Here is a 21365-nt window from a genome sequence, read left to right as displayed (position 1 = left end):
AAATTTTTCGTTTTTACGCTCCATTGAAAGATCCATTAGATTCCATGCCGATCACATCAATCGACTATGCTTGAAGTTATGTTATATAATCCAGCACTTCAAGTTTAAGCTTATGTACATATGTATTTATTGGGTTTCAAAGGTGTTTGAGGTTATAGTTTTTAACCATGATCTCAAATCGATAAATCTAAATATCAATATTTTCAATTTATTGTCAAACATAATAATATTTGGTATAAAGAAACACATAGTTCTCAATTGAGAATGTTATCCTAATAATTTTTAATATATGTACATAGTTCTTCCGAGCTACTTATACCATGCTACATGTGTTAAGTATATAATATTTTACACAAAAATATGAAATGATTTCGAATAAAGTTTTTTAGTTTATTTTGAGATAATTGTTTTACACGTTCCTCAGTTTCGACTAATACAGATTTCGGTTCTCATCAACAGAGATTTCTATTATGCGAGTAAGAAAAGCGAGCAAAATTTAAAAATAAGATCTGACGTGTGGTTCCTTTACATTTTGAAAACGTCAACTCGTTTCTAACAAAAAATGTTATGTTTTTGTTGCACTTTGCACTTTGCGATTTCGTTTTCGGTTTCGGTTCTAAAAGAGGCATCGTATAACAGAGTTCCTTCTTAATTTTTCCATCGTTTCTATAAAAAGAAACTGTGAGTAATTGTCAAGAGAGGTAATTTTCTTCAAATGGTCTCTTGAGAATTGTGTATAGGATGGATTCGCTGGTAGAAACTAAAATGTTATAAAGGCTCTACCCATCCATATTTTTTGTTTGGATTATCATCTCCAAATAACGTGTAATTTATTATTCTCTCAATTTTAAATTATGTCTTTCCTACTATACACAACTTGGGGAAATCTGCATTTTAATATCTATCAAACGTTGACCCAATTTACTTATTTCTTTCCTAATAAAGCGATATTGATTTGTGGTGTCTGAATCATAATTTTATCAACAATTATTTCTTTTTACTTTTTCCATGGGATAAGGATTTGCAGGTGGGGCCCTTTTATGTTTGATTTGTATCTAAGTTGATCTGTAAGTAGTGATATATTGATAAATTGATTAGAACTATAGGGTGATTTTTTAAGAGCTTGATAACTTTAAAAAAAAAAAAAACGCATAAAATTTGCAAAATCTCATCGGTTCTTTATTTGAAACGTTAGATTGGTTCATGACATTTACTTTTTGAAGATAATTTCATTTAAATGTTGACCGCGGCTGCGTCTTAGGTGGTCCATTCGGAAAGTCCAATTTTGGGCAACTTTTTCGAGCATTTCGGCCGGAATAGCCCGAATTTCTTCGAAAATGTTGTCTTCCAAAGCTGGAATAGTTGCTGGCTTATTTCTGTAGACTTTAGACTTGACGTAGCCCCACAAAAAATAGTCTAAAGGCGTTAAATCGCATGATCTTGGTGGCCAACTTACGGGTCCATTTCTTGAGATGAATTGTTGTCCGAAGTTTTCCCTCAAAATGGCCATAGAATCGCGAGCTGTGTGGCATGTAGCGCCATCTTGTTGAAACCACATGTCAACCAAGTTCAGTTCTTCCATTTTTGGCAACAAAAAGTTTGTTAGCATCGAACGATAGCGATCGCCATTCACCGTAACGTTGCGTCCAACAGCATCTTTGAAAAAATACGGTCCAATGATTCCACCAGCGTACAAACCACACCAAACAGTGCATTTTTCGGGATGCATGGGCAGTTCTTGAACGGCTTCTGGTTGCTCTTCACCCCAAATGCGGCAATTTTGCTTATTTACGTAGCCATTCAACCAGAAATGAGCCTCATCGCTGAACAAAACACGCGCGCGAAACACATTTCGAACCGAACACTGATTTTGGTAATAAAATTCAATGATTTGCAAGCGTTGCTCGTTAGTAAGTCTATTCATGATGAAATGTCAAAGCATACTGAGCATCTTTCTCTTTGACACCATGTCTGAAATCCCACGTGATCTGTCAAATACTAATGCATGAAAATCCTAACCTCAAAAAAATCACCCGTTATATTGTTTTAGTTACTTTTGATCGCGCGAGTTTAAATGACAATTGTCGCATCTCAGTAATGAAAAGGCTGGCAAGAGAGGTTTACATATTTTCCTTATATTTCTCAATTTTAACTTAATTTGTCCCAAAACTGCGAAATACATAGCCGTGGATAGCTTTGAATGTTTTTTACGTCATGAATTCTACAATGCACCAAGATTTATTCTGCGAATATTCTCGGCTTTTGCTTTCAAAGTAGGTAAAAGAAGATGTAGTTTAACTACCCTTAGTGCCCCACTATTATTTCAGATGTAACCTCTTCTCAATGATTAGTACCACTGACAACTTATTTGACTGCTTTCCTAATTTTTATTTCTCGAGGCACTTTATTTTTTTTTACACAGATTTTCGATAAAAAGAGCTTTGTATAGTGTAATGAGTAATGAAGAGGGTATGTTGAGTTGGCACTTCAATATTTTCTACACTTTTTTTGACAGATCTGTTGAATGGATTTTAAAAGCCATTCTAATATAAGATGACTGTAGAAGAAGTTGTAAAGGGAGCTTCATCAGTTTACTCATTCTTTATTAATGCGCTTCTCGATTTAGTGCGAAAAGAATTGTTGAAAGTGATAACGGTTACCTGAAGGTTTAAAGAAATCTTTACAAGGCGCTCGAAGATTTGTCTATTTTTGAATATTTTAAAGACTTTTCGATACTTAAGAAGTACTTTTGGAAATGAGAGAGATTAATGTTGCTGAAGGTGTTAAGAATATAATTTATTTAACTATTTTTGATGTGGTCTGATATGGTAGGAGTCAATACAGAATACTTAGCTTTGAGATAACACCATCGTAAGATTTTACATACGTTAACAGTTTTGAAACGTTGGAGCACAAATTCTGTAAATGGTAATTGGGATGGGATATCTTTCATGGATCAGTCAAAATGATATTGGACTGCTAAAGTGGAAAATATATTTGGAAAATTTTCAAATTCTGCTAGGAGTTGACTGGTGTTTAGTTGACGCGTCTTAATTGAGACTAATTAAAAGAACAAAACTGTACGGAAATGTATTTGAACTTATTTGTATTTTGAGAGATGATAGAAACACTAAAATGATTTTTAATTCAATATTACAACAAATATTTCCACCTATTCTTTTAAATTTGTACGAATTTTTATATTTTTTATAATATTGATGTTCATTTATTATTTTCACACTTTGAAATATCCCCTTTATCCCCTTTTGGAAGAATTTCTGGGACCGGCACTGTATTTATGCTCTCTAATTAAACATTTTAACTTGACTTACATATCTACAGCACAATAATTCAATTCCTTATTTATATACAGTATGTATTACCGTGTACCGGCGCGCACAATCCAGAAATCCATTTTATATATTTACTTACTTATTTACTATACATAGACGCGCCATTGTATGAGACTGACCTAATTAAATATTCTGCCATGAAGATTTCCGATTTTCACCGGTACCATGACCTATGTAGCCGACACATATATACACAAACATATTGCGCCTGCCGCACTCGGATACAGAAAATCTAACAGCACCCTCCAATAATCATAACAAATACACCCGGCGCCATCACCTCACCACTCCACACCAATAAACTCGCCTACTCCGCACGCTCCGAAGTCAGCATTCACCTACTTTTGAGAATTGGCGGCACGATTCAAATTGGATTATCCGATGTAAGCGTGCAAAATGTGTACACACCACACACACTCACACATCCTTACAAAACACGCAAGATGATGTGCGGCGAATGCCGAGTGCCGAATGCCGAACAACGAATGCCAATGAAAGTATGGTCATGTGGTACAATATGCACTCGCATTGCTATTTTTGTTGCTGTTGTTGATACTGAAAGTGATAGTGATAGTGACAGTGGTGTTGGTATTAGCTAATAATTGCACTGCCTGCTGTGGCCACTCAAGCGGCAAGCGCGCTAAGCTCCTCATACTCGCAACGCTTTCCAATGCTTTCGTTGCCACACACACACACGCTCACCCATAAATGCATATAATTGTCGCTGCTGTAACATGTTGGCGCACTGGTGTGACGATGAGACGACAATGCGGCATTAGATGTTGCTTGTGGTGTGGTGCATTTGCGGCCTATGTGGTGGTGTCCCAGTTTCCATACTGTCCTTGACCTACTCCACTCGAAAGCGAAAACACGCTACACAGCGTTGTGCTTCGTAATCGCGCAATCGTGTAATCACATTCGCTGCACGCTTTTGTTGCGCTCACCAGCGCAGGAAAGTTGTGGTCGCTCATCGCTATTGCTGTTGGCGCCTTTGCTATTGCTGTTGTAAGTAAAGTCCACAAGCCAACGCTTGAAGAATCCCTCGCTTACAAGTAATGGTTGCGAGCGCTTGCCGCTTGTGCTTGGAGAGCGCTGCAATGTTAGCGCGTGACTTCGCTCTTCATTTGCGCGCAGCCACGGCACTGCCAAAGAGTTGAATGTGAACAATGCGCGCGCAAGCCCCCACATACATACAAATGTAGCTTCATATTGCAACATCACTGTATGGATTGGACACAGTTTTTGTTTTCTTCAACGCTTTTGGCGAAACGCGTGAGTGGCATTAGAAAAGCTTTGAGCGCCGCGCTCTCTCAATTTCTGGAGTAATATGGGCTCTCACAACTCTATGTGCCTTACTTGACAGCGGGGCCGGCTGTAGCGCCGACGTCCACACAATTGGCGCTTGCCGCGCGCACACACACTCCGAGAGATGTATGCTTTTGTCAGCTCAGCTTTTTACTTCGCATGCCGCCTAGCTCACATATACACGCGCATTTCCGTTATACGATTCAAACTGGTGCGCGTTGTGTGTGTTTGTTTCATTTTCGCTTTCAATAGTTTATCATACATACAGTTTTATGTGCGCGCATTTGTATGTATGTGTGCGCGCGCAAAGCATATACGTATACGTGGAATATTTGTAAACAATATGCTTGACCTAAATTACAGTTTCTTGTTTGAGTGCAAAAGAAATACGAAATACGTACGAACGTCGGCAGCAAACGACGACCAACCGAAATGAGTAGAAGTAAAAAGCTTTAGTTTTTTCAGCGATTTTCTTTTATTTCACGGAATCCAGTGTCGGTGGTGGTGCTGGTTGGTTGGTTGGTCGGCTGGTAGGCCATCATCTCCCTCCCAACAACCGCTAAGTGCAGTTTAAACTGCAATAAGTTTGCATCATCATGGAATGGTGTCACCTACACTTTACCACCACGCACCCCCACCGCGCCTCGCCACTGCCATAGTGCAGTTGGACGCCTGATTATATTTTATTTGCTTGTATTCTTGTCCTTATTTCGCGAAAGCGGGCCAAATGCATTTAAAATAGGAAAAATATATTGCAAAGCGCAGTATTCAAATGGGTTCTTACAAATAAGTACACACATATGTACATACATATATAGATGTGTAATGCATAGCATGACTTAAAGTTTTTGAATAAATTTGTGAGCCATCCTTTGTCATATTTTTTGAAAAACTCAGGTCAAAAATCAATATTTCTAACCTTAAAGTCAGCTTATTCTGCTTATATATATACTGCATACTTACAGGCGCATAAGTAATTCTGGTTGAGAACCATAACCCATTTCTCTGACAGCAATTACTTGAAATAATAGAGATATGAGAGAGGCAGTTATGCCTGGATTTTTTGTATATGCTAAAAATGTATAAGACCAATTTCTTTGATTTTTATTAAAAAAAAAAAACGAAACATAATTTAATAAACCCAATAAATAAGGGCTTAATTTTACCTAAAAAAAATAATTTTAAAAAATCTAAAAGTATTTTAAAACTGAAAATGAACATTTTGAGGGAATTGGTAATTTATAATTAGTTTAAAAAAATATAATTTTAAAAATCAAATATCAAGCAAATACTCGTATTTTCAATTTAACATCAATGTTGCCACCTAATTATCCATATAAAAAAATATATTAAAATAATGTTTAAATTTTTAAACTAAATAAAATTTGCCTTTTGAGCAATAAAGTTGCCACTTAATAATATAAAATTTAATAATTAATAAATTTACCAATTCTAGTGTTTAAACTAAAAAATCTTTAAAAAAATTGACACTGTTTGCCACATATACAATTAAAAAGTGTAAAAAATGCATTTTGTACTATTAAGTGGTTATATACAGTTAAAAGGCCGAAAAAGAGCGAACTTTTCAGACTTTTTCTGAGAGAACTTTTAAATTTATTGATCTAAAAATTTATACACATATCATGGCATCTTTTAATGTATTTTAAGAGTTGGTATTAGTAAAAATATTTATGTATTTGGAAAGGAACTACAACTGATCTCCGGGAGCTTCTCCCAAAAAAGACGTTTTGAGGTGACCTTTAAGTCTTTACTTTAAATCTTTACTTATCGAAGGAATAAGCAAAATAAAATTTTTTGACAAAATAGTGGTTTCAAAAAAAAATCGATTTTTGACAGAATTTCGGATTTAAATTTTTTATAAAAAATTGTATTGATTAAAAAATTTGTATATTCATTACTAAAAAATATATTTAAGAAGATCGTGTTAAAATTTGATAAATACCGTTTTTATATGGAAAATGCAACTATTTCACTTACTGTGTCAACTACTAGAAATGAAAATAAAAAAAGCAAGAAAAAATCTTTATTCAATTGCCTTAGGTAAAGAATCCATTTTGAATAGATTTGTGCCAGTTTTTGAAAATGTCAATAATTTTGTAAGATTTGCTCCTGTTTATTTTAAAATCTTCATTTCAATTTTACAAAAATCAGAAAACATGAAAAAATAACTGAAATCTAAGTAAACAGAAAGGTAAATGTCGAAAACATATGTTATATATCAGTAGAATATTTTTGATAAGCTTTTCCTTTAAAATTTTCCTGTCGAAAATCCGTTTTTAAGAACTAGTAGTTATCCGCCATCAAGTAACGATCCCATCAGCTTTAATACCTTCATGTTTTGATGCTAGTTGAACCGCAACCGATTTTCTATAACATAATTTCCAAAATTATACGGCGATAGTTTAACTTCATACTCAAATTTGTTCTTAGTGGTTTAGTCTATGCCATAGAAGATACTTAAATGTATTTTTCTCTCCAATGAAGGTGAGGTGGTTCATGGGAGAGATATGATTTGAGAGTAGGTTAGGTAAGGAATAAAGCTCCACATCCAACTTTTGAGGCTTCCCTTCACTATAAAAAAGTGAGTGCCCACGAAATTTTCGACTTTCAACGATATAACCTTGATATAAATTCTACCTTTCATTATTTGATGTATTTGCAGATCATCAAATGTTCCAACGGTTATCTTCAATATCAATCCTAAATTGATCATGAATGGAATCCCTGAGTTCATTTGGAGAAAAAAATTTTTGCTTCACTGTCTTTTTCACAACCATTGTCAGACTGTACTGATAGATGGCATTATTCATCAAGTAGTCTATCCAAATTACTTTTGAAACGGAAGCGAGATTTTCATTAAGAAATCAGGCTATTTTGTAGACTGTAATTCTAGATACATATATCCACGTTGGATTTTTTAAAATACCTTAAAATTTTTCGAATAGTTTTTCTCATATTTTCGGTAAGGAGTCTGAGATCGGGGATCACATGCTGTTTGTATGCGAAAACAGTGCACAGAACATGAATCATGAGTGGAAAACTAAATTTTTGTTACTAGTAAATAACAGCAAAAAGATATGCAATTATCAGAAAAAATAGCATATTCAACATTTTCGTTAATAAGGTCGCAATATGTACGCTTAAAAGCATTAAAATTTGCTGAGACCCATGGCAACAAATATTTTTTTTTTTTGTTTTTATAGAGCTCTGTTATCAAACAACTGACCTTATTTGGAAGCAATAATAAAAGGTATTTTTAGTTCAGTTAGCCTATAACGACATTCTTGTCTTTCCACACTATTCGAACTCACGAGTTCGGTTCTACTATATCGGAACGGACCTGAATATTAATTAGGCCAAGGTCTGTTTACCGTTTATTAAGTCTCCCTCTGTTGTGACAACAACAACCATTTGAACAAATACCGTATTTTTTAGAACGAAAAAATTTAAAATTATCACAGCCGGTATTAACACGGGATTTCAACATCTGGCTCACATATTTTAATTTAAACAAAGAGCACAAAATTTTAGAAATAGGGTTTTGGGTCGAAATTAGTTTTGAAAGCCAATTTTTACTTTTATCAATTTTTTTTTTGCGAATACATATGCGATATTGATTGAGCTCTCCCGGTCTCCCGTAAAAATTAGTAAGGTTGTTGGTTGAAGAGGCTAGTCAAATGATTTTCTGTTGATTACAAAAGAGACTTCAGTACATTATATTGTATCTAAGAATGACGTCGGTGAAAATGACATACATACGCTCTCAAAAACGTTATAAGAGTTGTTTGCAATAATTCTGTATGAATGCGATTATAACCTCAAATTCCAACCTCAAAATTTTTTACGAAAGTACCAAATTATTAACACTCTTGTGTTATTTGCTTGTTTCTTTTACAGCCGTGCGAGCGGATCGGATGCGTGGTGGTCGCAATAAGTTCGGACCTATGTACAAACGTGATCGGGCGCGAAAGCTGCAAGTCATGCGGCAGCGGCAACTCGCCCTCCAAGCGCTGCGCACATCCATTGGTTCGGTTGAGATGAAGTCGTCGCCACTCTCGCCAGGATACCAACAACCATATCCGAATATGAATATAAAGCAAGAAATTCAAATACCTCAGGTAAAGACAACTACATAACATCAACAAAACAAAAAATATTTATTTAATAGCAACACTAATAATAACAATAATTTTTTCGCCTCCGAACAGGTGTCCTCACTCACACAGTCACCGGATTCATCGCCCAGTCCCATCGCCATCGCGCTCGGACAGGTCAACACAAGTGGCGGTGTGATATCGACGCCCATGAATGGCGGCAACGGCAGCGGCGGCGGTGGCGGTGGAGGCGCTGGTGGCGGCGGTGGCAGCGGCAATGGCGGCAATACCAGCACCAACAGCAACAATAGCAACAACACCAGCAGCGATGGACTCAACCGCAGTGGCAGCGGCAATTGCCATGACACTGGAACTGGATCTCTGCAGAATGCGTCCGAGTCGAAAATGTGGTATATGCTTTACTGTCTTACCAAATGCTATCTTTAATTACCATAAACTATTGTTGCATGCATACACACACATACCAACAATCGTGTGTGTCACGTTTATGCACAAATCTCATGACTTCATATCTTCTTGTCCCCATATATGTGTGTACTTGCTTCGATTGAGCGGTGCTGCGCCCGTGTTGTTCTTGAAACTAAAAATTGCCATGCACAAAATCGTAAGCAGTTCAAATATTGTGGAGAGGTACCGCTAGGTTGGGTTAAGCTAAGATTTTTAAAGCGTGAAATTCGTTTCGAAAAAGTTATGCTCGCGAAAAAACTCTTTAATAAAAATGGGCTTTTTAAATATTTTTGAGAGACAAATTTTCTACAGTATCGGTTTTGAGAGACTAGTAGTGATATTATATATCTTTTATTATGTTTTTTTCAGAAATTATATTAAATTATTTCATTTTGTTTCGGTTATATAACCGAATTCAAATAAGTTGCGTTTCTCTGATTTATTTATTGTTTTACTTATTATTTTTAACAAAAAAAAATATATATATAATTATTAATATTTATTAATGATGATTTTTATTTTTTCGTTATATTATTCTTTTCTCATTATATATTGATTTAAATATATAAATTGTATTATTTTATTTAAATATTTTTATTTTTTTGTTATTATATTTTTAATTTTTTTTTAATTTTTTATTTTTTTAATATTAAATTTTTTAATTAATTTTAATTTAGTTTGTATTTTTTTAACTTTTATTTTCTTACTTTTATGTTGCTTTTATTCTTATATAATAATTTTTTTTTTAATTTTTAACAATATTCACGAGTAAGCTTTAAAATTTGTTCTTAAAAATATTGAGTTCATAAGACTACCTAATTTTTAATGTAATTTTTGTCATTAAACACAAAACAACATATCTTTTAAAACTTTTAATATACATATTTTAAAAACAAGTTTAAAAAGTTAAAATTTTATATTTAATTTATAGTAAAATATTATTGAAATTTTCGTTCATTTTAAAAATTAAAAAAAAAAAATATTTTCATAAAAAAAGGAAAAAAATATTTTTTTTTTAATTTAATTATTATTTGTTTGATAATTTTTTTTAATAAGAAATAGTTTAAATTCCTCTTTTGAAAAAAAAAGACTTTTAATTAAACATATTTTTAAATTAATTTTTACCAAAAAGACATTATTAAAAATATATTTATTTTCAACTTAAAGCAATATTTTGAAAGTTTCGTAAATATCTTTTCAAACACTTGATTTGTATATTTATTTTTAGAATATTGTTTTTTTTTTAATTATATATATTTTCACCACTTTTTTATTTATTCTTTAGTTAATATTTTTAAATTTAATTTTTAGATAATTTTTATTTTATTTATTACACTTACGTAGAAGTTTCCGCAAGAAATTTGTCTAAAAAAATATTAAAAACTTACAAATTTTAACGTCAAAATAATTTCATAATTGTTTCACAAACATTTATTTTATACTCCTTCATATTTTTTATTAAAAAAAAAAAATTACGAGAACGTTTTTATTATAATTTGAACACTTCATGTAGGAAATGTTTTTTTTTTCTTTATAGAATTTTATTACCTGTTTCGCGTAAAGAATTAAGTTCAAAATTTATTATTATTAATATGTTTGTAAAATCTAATCTAACCTTAAAATGACTGTAAAGGAATTGAAAAGTCAAATTAGATATTCACAAAACGGCACCTCTCTCTTCATTTGATATGAATAATCATTAACAAGCATACTTTTTTTCGCTCTCACTAATAATAATTTAACACCCTTTACTAATAATTTTCATTATTGTTGTTACAGTTTCGACTCTGGCACGCATCCTTCAAGCACAGCCGACTCCATCATCGAGCCGCTCAGGTGAGTTTAAACAATTTTCTAAGAAGAAGTGTTATTTTAATGATAATCTCTCTCTCGTATTGCAAACGCAGGGTGTCACCGATGATACGTGATTTCGTGCAATCGATAGACGATCGAGAATGGCAGACCCAGCTCTTTGCGCTGCTACAAAAACAAACCTACAATCAAGTGGAAGTTGATCTCTTCGAGCTGATGTGCAAAGTGTTGGACCAGAATCTGTTCTCGCAGGTGGATTGGGCTAGAAACACAGTCTTCTTCAAGGATCTTAAGGTGAGTACACACTAGCAACGCGGCAGACAAAGCGAAAGCTTGAGCAAAGAGAGCACGAAAAAACGAAAATATAATAAAAAGTCTAAAATTAAAAATTCCCAAATGTGGCTTAAAATAAACGCCATTAAGTGCATGGCTCAAGCGCCTCGAGCTCATACGTAATCCACGGTCAATTTGTTGTTGTTGGCGCTCTGTGCATAATATTGTCTATTTTTATTATTTTTAGCATATTGATGCATGTATAATTTCGTGTATTTCGCTTTTATTTTTCACTTAGCTAGTTATTGTTGTTGTTATTTTTTGTTGCTTGCGTCTGTGATTTTATACGCGCGCGCCGTAGCGATTATGTAAACGCGCCAGCACAGGTCAGAGGCTGAGGGCGACGGGTGATGGTGCCGGTGTTGTAAGGGACGTTTGGCTACTACAACAATATCAACAAGAGCGTGGCAACATAAAAACAGCCAAAAAGGCAGTAACAGAAACAACAAGAACAACAATATACTCAAGTCTGAATTAAGTTTCGATTTCGTTTGCTTGCTCATGCTGGCTGCCATGTCTGTTGTTGTTGCTGCTTTTTGCTTGCTTTTGTTGCTGCTGCTGCTGTTGCTTGTTGCTTGACTCGCTCGCTGACTGACTGATTGCTTGGCTGACCTACTTACCAACCAAAGCTGAACGGAGTGAACTGAACGTGCTACACACACACAGAGCAACAACAAAGCATATGCACACATGCACACACAACCACACAATCATCAGGCAATTCATGCTCATGACGCAACAACACATTGCACAAAGGTTCCACCAATACAGCCGCAGCGCATCGACCGAGTCATTTTGCGCTCGATTATCGCTCGCTTGCAAGTGTGTGTGTGTGCTTTATTTTTTACACACACATATGTATGCAAATTTTTTTAAAATAAAATCGCCTATATGTGTTGGTGTGCGCGCGCGCACATTCACGGACAAACGCAACAAAATGCGGCCACCGCCGCTTATGCCAGTGATTGCATTGAAGATGGCGTTGCGTTGACGTGACGTTGCCGTTGGCGCGTACGCATCGATCGCATCGGGCGCTGCATGAAACTTGTGTTCAAATCTGAAGGCGCCAATGTAAGCTGCGATTTGGTGCAGCGCTCACGCGTCTTCTACTATTGCACGTTTCCTGAGCGCGTTGTCACTCTTAATGCTCTTTGCTGAGCGCTTAAAGCTTCGCTTCACGCGAAGCACGCATTAAAGCTCTGCCCAAATTGAGTAACTGCATATGTAATAATGCTTTAGAAGAGTTTAGGATATCTATAGCCAGAGCTGAACGCTTTATAGGACATACTATGTCAGAACCGAAATTATACATTCTCGATAGTAAAGAATCGTATCTACTTTCATCCACCTCCTTTATTTATTTAATAATAACAAGAAAGGAAAGTAATGATAGTTTCTTCGCCTGAGAATAAAATAGCTCTGCCAATTTTTTAAGAGATTCCTGGTCATCAGAATTGTAGTCTACTGAAAATTCTAACTTCTCAGTGCCATTATTATTTGTGTTTCGTTGAGCAGGAATAAACACAAGATCAATTTTTTAAAAACAATCTGTATTTTAATGAAAAGTTCTCGTTTTCTCTGCTATATTAACCACAAAGTTTCTGCACTGGTTACAACTCAATATTTTAGAATTATTTTTTATGAAAACGACATTCAATCCAGCCTGAAAACACTGCTCCGAATTTCAATTGCTTATTTTTTTATAAATATAGTATACTTGTAGGCGTCGAATGTTATCAAAATTTTCGAAAAGATCCTCGCGGAATCCAGGTTTCATAGGGCAAATCTGGAAATAATTGAAAACCTTTTAGATTTTTTAGTTAACTCTAAAGAAACGGAGTTAATGCAATGATATAAAGGGTGATACATTTCGAGTTACCTACAATCACAGAAATTTCAAATTTAATCGGGAATGTTTATTATTATTCGAAAGAATAATTTTTTTTGAGGATTATCTCTTTCGAATGCTAACCGCGGCTACGTTTTAGATGGTCCATCCGTTGAGTCAAATTTTCGATGACTCGTTCGAGCAGTTCGACTGGTAATAGGCAAGTGACACGCGTTATATTTTGCTCCAAGGCCTGAATCGAAGCGGAATTGTCCGCATAGACTTTAGACTTTACATATCCCGCAGGAAACAGTCTAACGGTATTATCACACCGTCGTGATCTGATTTGGATCACCCATTAGCTGCGCTGTAACCTAAGTTAATGTTTTTTTCGGAGAGATGTTCTTTTTAAATCATTATTTCCCGAATGTGTTCATCTTAAAGATTTTATCTTAACGTCGAGTTAAAGCTAAAAAATGGACTTAACTGATATTTATCTTATATCTGACAAATTAAGACGCTTTGCAAATAAATCTTTATCTAGACACATTTTCGCGCTCATAACTATAACTCACATTAAAAATTTAAAATTATCCGAAATCATCATTCTCCTTGCCTCCTTCCACAGGTTGACGACCAAATGAAATTGCTGCAGCATTCCTGGTCCGATATGCTTGTGCTCGATCATTTGCATCAGCGAATACACAATGGTCTACCCGATGAGACGCAACTGAATAACGGTCAAGTATTCAATCTGCTGTGGTTAGGCCTGCTTGGTGTGCCGCAATTGGCTGACTATTTCAATGAGCTGCAAAATCGTCTACAAGACCTCAAATTCGACATGGGCGATTATGTGTGTATGAAATTCCTAATACTACTCAATCCAGGTGGGTAAAGCAAATTATAGTATAATAACTCAAAACAAAAATAAATATTATTTAAAAAAAATAAAATAAAATAAACATTATTAACAAAATTAAATTAACAATTAATTAAAAAGAAAAACATATTTAAATGACCAAATTTACTTCCAATCTAGATGTGCGTGGTATTGTCAACAAGAAGACGGTCTTGGAGGGTCAAGAGAATGTACAAGCAGCGCTACTGGACTACACGCTGACCTGTTATCCATCAGTGACGGTAATTAACGAATGATTTGTTGTAATTGTAATTAAAGTTAATGTTTTTGTTTCACTTTTCGCCCTTCTTTCGGTCAGGATAAATTCCGACGGCTACTCAGCATACTGCCCGACATCCATGCGATGGCTTCGCGAGGCGAAGATCATCTCTATTCGAAACACTGCGCCGGTAGTGCGCCCACACAGACGCTACTCATGGAAATGTTGCATGCAAAACGGAAAGTATAAATCCGCTGGGCCTACACATAACGGTACACATGTAAAGGATTGTTCAACTTAGATATATATATATCTATGTATGTATGTCAGAGGACGATGAAAGCGCTTCAAATGCGGCAGGCGGCAATTTCGGTGGGTTGTCGAATGGCGCGGAATAAAATCCAGGGTTGGTTTTTAGTTTTAAATCATAAGAAATAAAATTAAAAAATGTAAAACAAGAACATTTAACAGTAAAACAACAATTGGGATGTTAAGCTACAAACACATGTACGATAGAGCTACATACAATATATATATTTACATACATGCCTAGAGAATAATTTAGTAGCACTTGGAACTTACGTTATTCCCATTCACCAATGCAATTCAACTGCAGAATGTAAAAACTAAAAAAAAAAAAAAAATACAAAAAAAGAAACAGAAGAAACGTAGAACGAACGAGCGAGCAGCGCGTAGATGTATGTATGTTTACAGTTAAGGCAGAGAAAGATAAATAATATATTTTTCAAATGGATATATATGTATATTGATATAGCTTAAGCGTTTATTCATATTAAAATATTAAATGATATACTATATAGATATAGATATATACACACACACATGTATATGTGTAAATGTATGTAATTGTATTATAAGCAAAAGTAACGGAGAAGCAACACAGCAAACAATGTGTTCGAAAAACCTTTTAAATTGTTAAGCATTCAAATCGTATACTTCTATGCCTAAATTTAGTACAACAAAAACAAGTAATGTATCTGTAAACATAACCCTCATTCAAAAAACTGGAAAACTAAACAAAAATTGCAGAAAAATGCTAAAAGCAAACTAAAAATTAAATCGCAAATCAATGCTAAACGAAGGACGAAAGCTCTGCGTGCACTGTGTGCGTATGTGTGTACAAAGAATAATAATAAGATAATAAGTTTTTTTTTGTAATGTTTTTGTAGACCCAAAATGATTTTTGACAAACAGTTATTAATTTTCAAAATTTTTAACTGACCTCGGATTAAAATTTGTATATAAAGAAATTGTAAACAAAATTGTACAGGACCATGAATTGGGCATTTTGCTAGAGGCATAGGCTCCTCCAGTATTCGCTAAGTTTTACGGGCGGTAAAGCAAATTATTGGAAAAATTAAGTTAAACGAGAAAGCTGGCGTTCTGGGCTACACACTATTCGTGCGTAGGTTATGTTTACGTATTAATTTCGTTTCGATAATGGACGATACGTTTTTGATGTTGGGGGGGGAGGGGGCATAAATTCAAAAAACAGCAACTTTAACCATTATTCAAAATTTGACGACATTTTTTGTTGGTATTAGAACATTTTTTGAGGTTATAGCGGAAAAAGATTGACAAAAGTATGTATTTGCTTTCATTTATTTAATAAATGTGAGTTAATAATTGTTTCCATGGAACAAAAATTTAAAAGAACAGAAGAGATTTCATTTAATTAAAAAATAATGGAACATTTTTCGATCTGCTGCCATTCAGTAATGGAATATTAAACCGAATTACTTCACTATTTTTTCTCACAATTGATTTTACATTTGTCATTTTTCTTTCTTTATTTTATTTTTTTTTTTAATTTAACAATTTTTTAGAAAACATTAGTTTTCATTTCTTTCTTTTTGTGATAATTTTAGTTATGATTTTAATTATTTTTTTTTTACCTTTTAATTAACTTTTTATATTATTATTTATTTCTTTGTTTTAATTTACCAATTTTTAGACAACATTATTGCGCAGTTTTTTTTTGATAATTTTAGCTATATATGTATGTGCATATGTATGTATGTGTTTGATTTTTCTGGCTTTTTAATTCATTTTTTTCATTTATTGTCATTTTTTGTTTATTTATCTTTACTTATTTAATATTTTTTTTTTTTGTTTAAGATTATTTTCTGCAAAAAAACAAACATTTAGGCGTTTTAAAAATACTTTTACGAATTTTGATGATATTTTGAAAATTGTCCAAACTTTTATTATAAATATCGGGTACTACTCTTTGAGGCGGATTTTTTGTGGCACTACAAGAACAACATTTTTAATTATATTTTTTTATTTGTATTCCTTTTATTTCTTTGCACTTTATATATTTTTATTACTGTTTTTTATCTTATTCTTATTATTCTTTAATGATACATATTGAGAACGTATTTCGAATTTTGTTATTTACTATTGTAATTAAAATTTAAAATGAATACGAATTGTAAAATAGTTTTTCAAAATTTTCGTTCGCACCTACATATTTTAACAAAACCACTTAACTCGACTTTGTTTTTTCATATTTGCAAGCTGTAAATACAATTTTCAACAAATTAACTATTTAAAGTTGTCGCTCAGGGGAAATGTGCAAAAATTGATTTAAAATATTTAAATTAATTATTAAAAACAAACATTTGTGTTAGTGGCTTTGTCATCCGATATTTGTAAAAAACAAAATTTATTATTATTTTACTTGCCTCAACCAAAAATTGGCTTGAGGATATAGGAAGGTAATATTCGCTTTATTAACAAGAATGTATTCGACTAAGAGCTTAGAAGCTTAAAGGCTAGTACTTTACAGAAAATGCGCAGCTGCATCAAATATGTGAGAATCAGAGAAAAAGAAGCTTGGCTCAGTGTTGTTTATTAGTGCAAAATTTTTACTTTGAAATTATTACTTGTTTCTTTTCGCTGGGGCTAAAATACGTAAATTAACAGGCTAAGAGAACATAAAAAATATTAATTGTCACGATTTTAGAATTTTTCTTACATTCACTTGGTTTATAACAAATATTTAGATAACGAGTTTTAGGCGTTTTAGTCGTTTAAGCCTCCAAATCATCACATATTCTTCCGCTACTTTTTCTTTACTTAAAAAAATTTTATTTTTATTTTGTGTTTTTTACATCATAATTTTTTTAGATCTATTAAATATTTTTTTTTGATTAGAACTGTTTTCATGTACACACACAAACGCATAGCTTTCGTAAAAGTAGAAAAAAGTAATTAAAAAAATGGATATACAAAAATCCAATAACAAAAATAAAAACAACTTTTGCTGCTTATAAATGTGTAAATAAAGTTAACTACCTGATTTTTTCGAAAATTTTAAGCTAAAGAAATATTAAAATAAATGCATATAATAAGAAATCTGTACACAAAATTACATACATATATGTATGTCAAAAGTACTAAAACAAAAACAAAAACACGAACGAAAAAAAAGGAAAAAATCCAAATACATATTTACAACCACACTCACATGTATACATAATTATTTACTAAATTTGTTGACGATTGTATGATTAATGTTAAATAGTGTTCTAATGTTATTAATTGTTATAATTAGTGTATTATAATGTACATTTATATGCATACAATATATGTTCGTACTATTTATGTATGTATGTATGTAGTAGATATGTATGTAATTAGGGCTTTATCGGTTTAAGTAGTTTTTTACTCGCAAATTTTTGAAAATTTCATAAAAATCGTTTTGTTGTTGTTGTTTATTTTTTCCTTTCACTACTTTTTATATACATATATGTACACATAATTACACACACACACAAACAAATACAATTGATGCTCTTTTAAGCGATTTTGTGTCTTTTTTTCTTATTTCAAAAAATAAAAAAAATCATTCTCTTATTACTATTATTATTATTATTATAAATATATGTGTATATTTGTATATTAGCCTTAAGGTTTATAATAGCATAGGTGTACAAAAGAAATAATGATAAATAAAGCAAAAACTATTTGAAAATAATGCAAAACAAAATTCTAGCTAGAAACCTTTGCTCCCGACAACAAACAAAAACAACATAAGTAACAGTAATTTATTTCAAAGTGTCCTACGCGTTGTTGTTGTGTTTGCAGTGCGCCTATCAAATAAGTGCAATGCATATGCGGCAACACAAATCCACACCTACATACATATATACATACTTACATACATACACACGCAAATGCCTAACTGTCTTGTATGCTTACTAAATTGTTTATAATTAAAAGCCAATATGCATGTTTGTTCGTTTGTATGTATGTGTGTATGTGTGAAAATGTTTTTTCTATCCTTAACCTTTGTGTTCAACGAATAACTGTACAGCTGCAATTCAGCGCATGCATACATACATATGTACATATGCAAACCACAAGTGAAGTGATATATAGAAGGTTTGGGATTAAGACAAACATTAAAAACATAAAATAAAATTAATTAAAAACAAATTGATTTAAAAAAAATTAAAAACAAGAAATTGAAAATACAAAGTGCATATTAAAAGTATATACTTACATACACGTAAGCAACCAGTTGTTATTGAAATATAACACAAACACACCCCACTGCTATTACTTACTGGCTTAAGTGTAGTTTTCTCAGCTATAATATTATGTTAATTAAATATATGTACATATATACAGTTATGCAAATATGCATACTAATATTTGAAAATTAAATGTAAGTGAAGCGCGTACCTTATAATTGTATCAAGTGAACGAGTTATGTAAGTATGTAAATACATATGTATGTGTGCACAGAACTCAAAAAGTAATGAGAAAATTGGTGAAAATGGGAGGAAAAGCCACAGCAGGATGTACGCTAAAAAGAAAAATGTAACAATAGCGTTTCAAATTTGTATTTAATATTTAAATCAGTTTTCATTGTTTTTTTTTTAATTTTCGAATTAACTTTACTTGGCATAATTTTTTTAAATTTTTCTTGATATTTTTTACTAAATGCAAAAACAACAATTTGGCCAAATATTGTATGTATGTATGTACATTGGCGAGAAAAAGAGTATTGGAAACAAGTTTTAAATACAAATAATTTTGAATATTTTATTGTAAAAAAAAAGTTTTTTTTTTTTGTAATTTTTCTTGACATTTTTGATATTTTTTTTAATAATTTTTCATTTTTCGTGACATTTTTAGTATTTTTTAAGTAAATGCAATTACACAATAATATGGCCGAATATACATACATGTGTATGTATGTATGTATGTACATTGGTAAGAAAAAAGTATTGGAAACAAGTTTTAAATACAAACATTTTTGGAAAAAGGTGAATATATGTTTTTTTTGTAATTTTTCTTGACATTTGTGATATTTTTAGTAATTTTTTAAATTTTCTTATTTAATTGTTTTTAATTTTTTTTTTTTAATCAATGCAATTTTGATATGTTTTAAGTAAATGCAAAAACACAACAGATTAGCGGAATATACATATGTATGTAAAACGTAAAAAAACAGATTTTAGATTTTCGTAAATATCACCAATAACGTTGTTTTTTCTTGTTTGTGAAGAGTATTTAAAGAAATATTATATGTTTAAGTCAAAAACTAATTTTCCAACATTTTAAATTTTAACTAATTTTTTTTTAATATAAGCAAGGGTATATTCTTGCAGTGTGTTTCGCTTTTCATGCAAGTTTGTATGTGTGCAAAAGCAAGGCAGCAGTTTGGGTATAGCAAATAAGGCAACGGGTAGGGAATCAGCAGGCAAATATAAAATTAAGACAACAAAATATCATGACATAAATAAATAAAAATATCATGTCTTGAAATAAGAATTTCGTAATACAAGAAAATCAATAAAACTGTCAAGGGAAGAGTTTTAGCAGTAAAAATGTCATGTAATAAAAAATATATGTCATGCAACAATTAAATAAAAATGTCAGGGGTAGAAAAATTTGACATTTGCAGTAGCTCAAGAAAGATAAAGCACAACACACACTCATAAATATGTATGTGTGCACATGTGAATCAAATACTCATGTGTCCATATGCATGTGTGTGAGTGTTTGTGTAAGGCAGGGAATACCACATGTGCAGTTGAGCTTGCTTGCAAATATACATATGTGTATGTATGTTTGTCAAAGCGTGTCTGATTGTTATGTATATATGTATGTATGTAAGTACTTAGCTGTAGTTGTGCATAAAAATTCAACTGTTATACGATTTAAGAAGAATGGGCTAAGTAAAAATTGCAAAACAAAAAAAAACACTAAAACAATACGTATGTATGTAGTACACATGTGTATATTAAAAAACAAAAAAAAAAAAAAACAAAGAGCAAAGAAATTATATTGAAAATAGCAAAAACAAAAAAAATGTATACATGCATATATATATTAAAATTAATGAATAATATATTAATATAGTTTATTAAATTTAAAGTAAAAAAAAAACAAAAACAACTACAAAATAGGCATTGTTGAACACCGTGTAACGAAATGAAAAATGTGAACCTGTTGAAAAAGTGATTTTAAATATAAGCAAAAGAAAAAATCTTTAAACGTTTAAGTTTTAATTGTTATAAAATACTTACAAGCAAAACAAAGCAAATGAAATGAAAAATACAAAAACAAAAAAAAGAAAATGATAAACAAAACGTTCATCCACACACACACACAGTTAGTTTTTAAATATAACTACTAATTAATTCTGCTGTTATTATTATTATTACTACAATTACAATTATCATTTTCATCTCAGAGATGTGTTTCAAACAAAAACAACAAACAAATATTAAAACATTTTGTAATAAACTTCTATTACACTCCTGACTCATTTAAACTCGCATGTCGTATGTTTTGTTCTAATTGTTATCGCTAAATGCAAATGTTATCGAAATTAATAATCGAAAAAGGAGCTTCTTTAGCAGATGAAAAGCAAATGCAGTATCGAACATTGGACTGTTGTTGTTGTTAATGTTTGTTTTTATTGTTATACTATTAGCAATGAATATAGCTATATATCGGCTATAATCGCATAAGCGGTGCCTACGCCAATTAA

At 32.0% G+C, this 21365-nt stretch overlaps 1 protein-coding gene across 1 annotated transcript in view; it reads left to right on the top strand.

Moving 5' to 3' along the window:
- LOC105224283 (nuclear hormone receptor FTZ-F1) overlaps positions 1-21152 on the top strand; it is a 34165-nt gene extending 13013 nt beyond the window's left edge. Inside the window, exons 3-9 of the mRNA XM_049457762.1 lie at positions 8577-8797; positions 8888-9183; positions 11021-11077; positions 11149-11347; positions 13843-14101; positions 14254-14354; positions 14432-21152. Of these exons, the coding sequence (XP_049313719.1) occupies positions 8577-8797; positions 8888-9183; positions 11021-11077; positions 11149-11347; positions 13843-14101; positions 14254-14354; positions 14432-14581 (1283 nt within the window). The 3' untranslated portion in view covers positions 14582-21152. The remainder of the gene's footprint in view (positions 1-8576; positions 8798-8887; positions 9184-11020; positions 11078-11148; positions 11348-13842; positions 14102-14253; positions 14355-14431) is intronic.
- The last annotated feature ends 213 nt before the right edge of the window (positions 21153-21365 follow it).

This window comes from Bactrocera dorsalis, chromosome 5 (genome assembly GCF_023373825.1).
Source record: "Bactrocera dorsalis isolate Fly_Bdor chromosome 5, ASM2337382v1, whole genome shotgun sequence".
NCBI classification, from domain to species: Eukaryota; Metazoa; Arthropoda; class Insecta; order Diptera; family Tephritidae; genus Bactrocera; species Bactrocera dorsalis.
The sequence above is the reverse complement of the archived record's forward strand: the minus strand, read 5'-3'. Positions and strand labels throughout refer to the sequence as shown.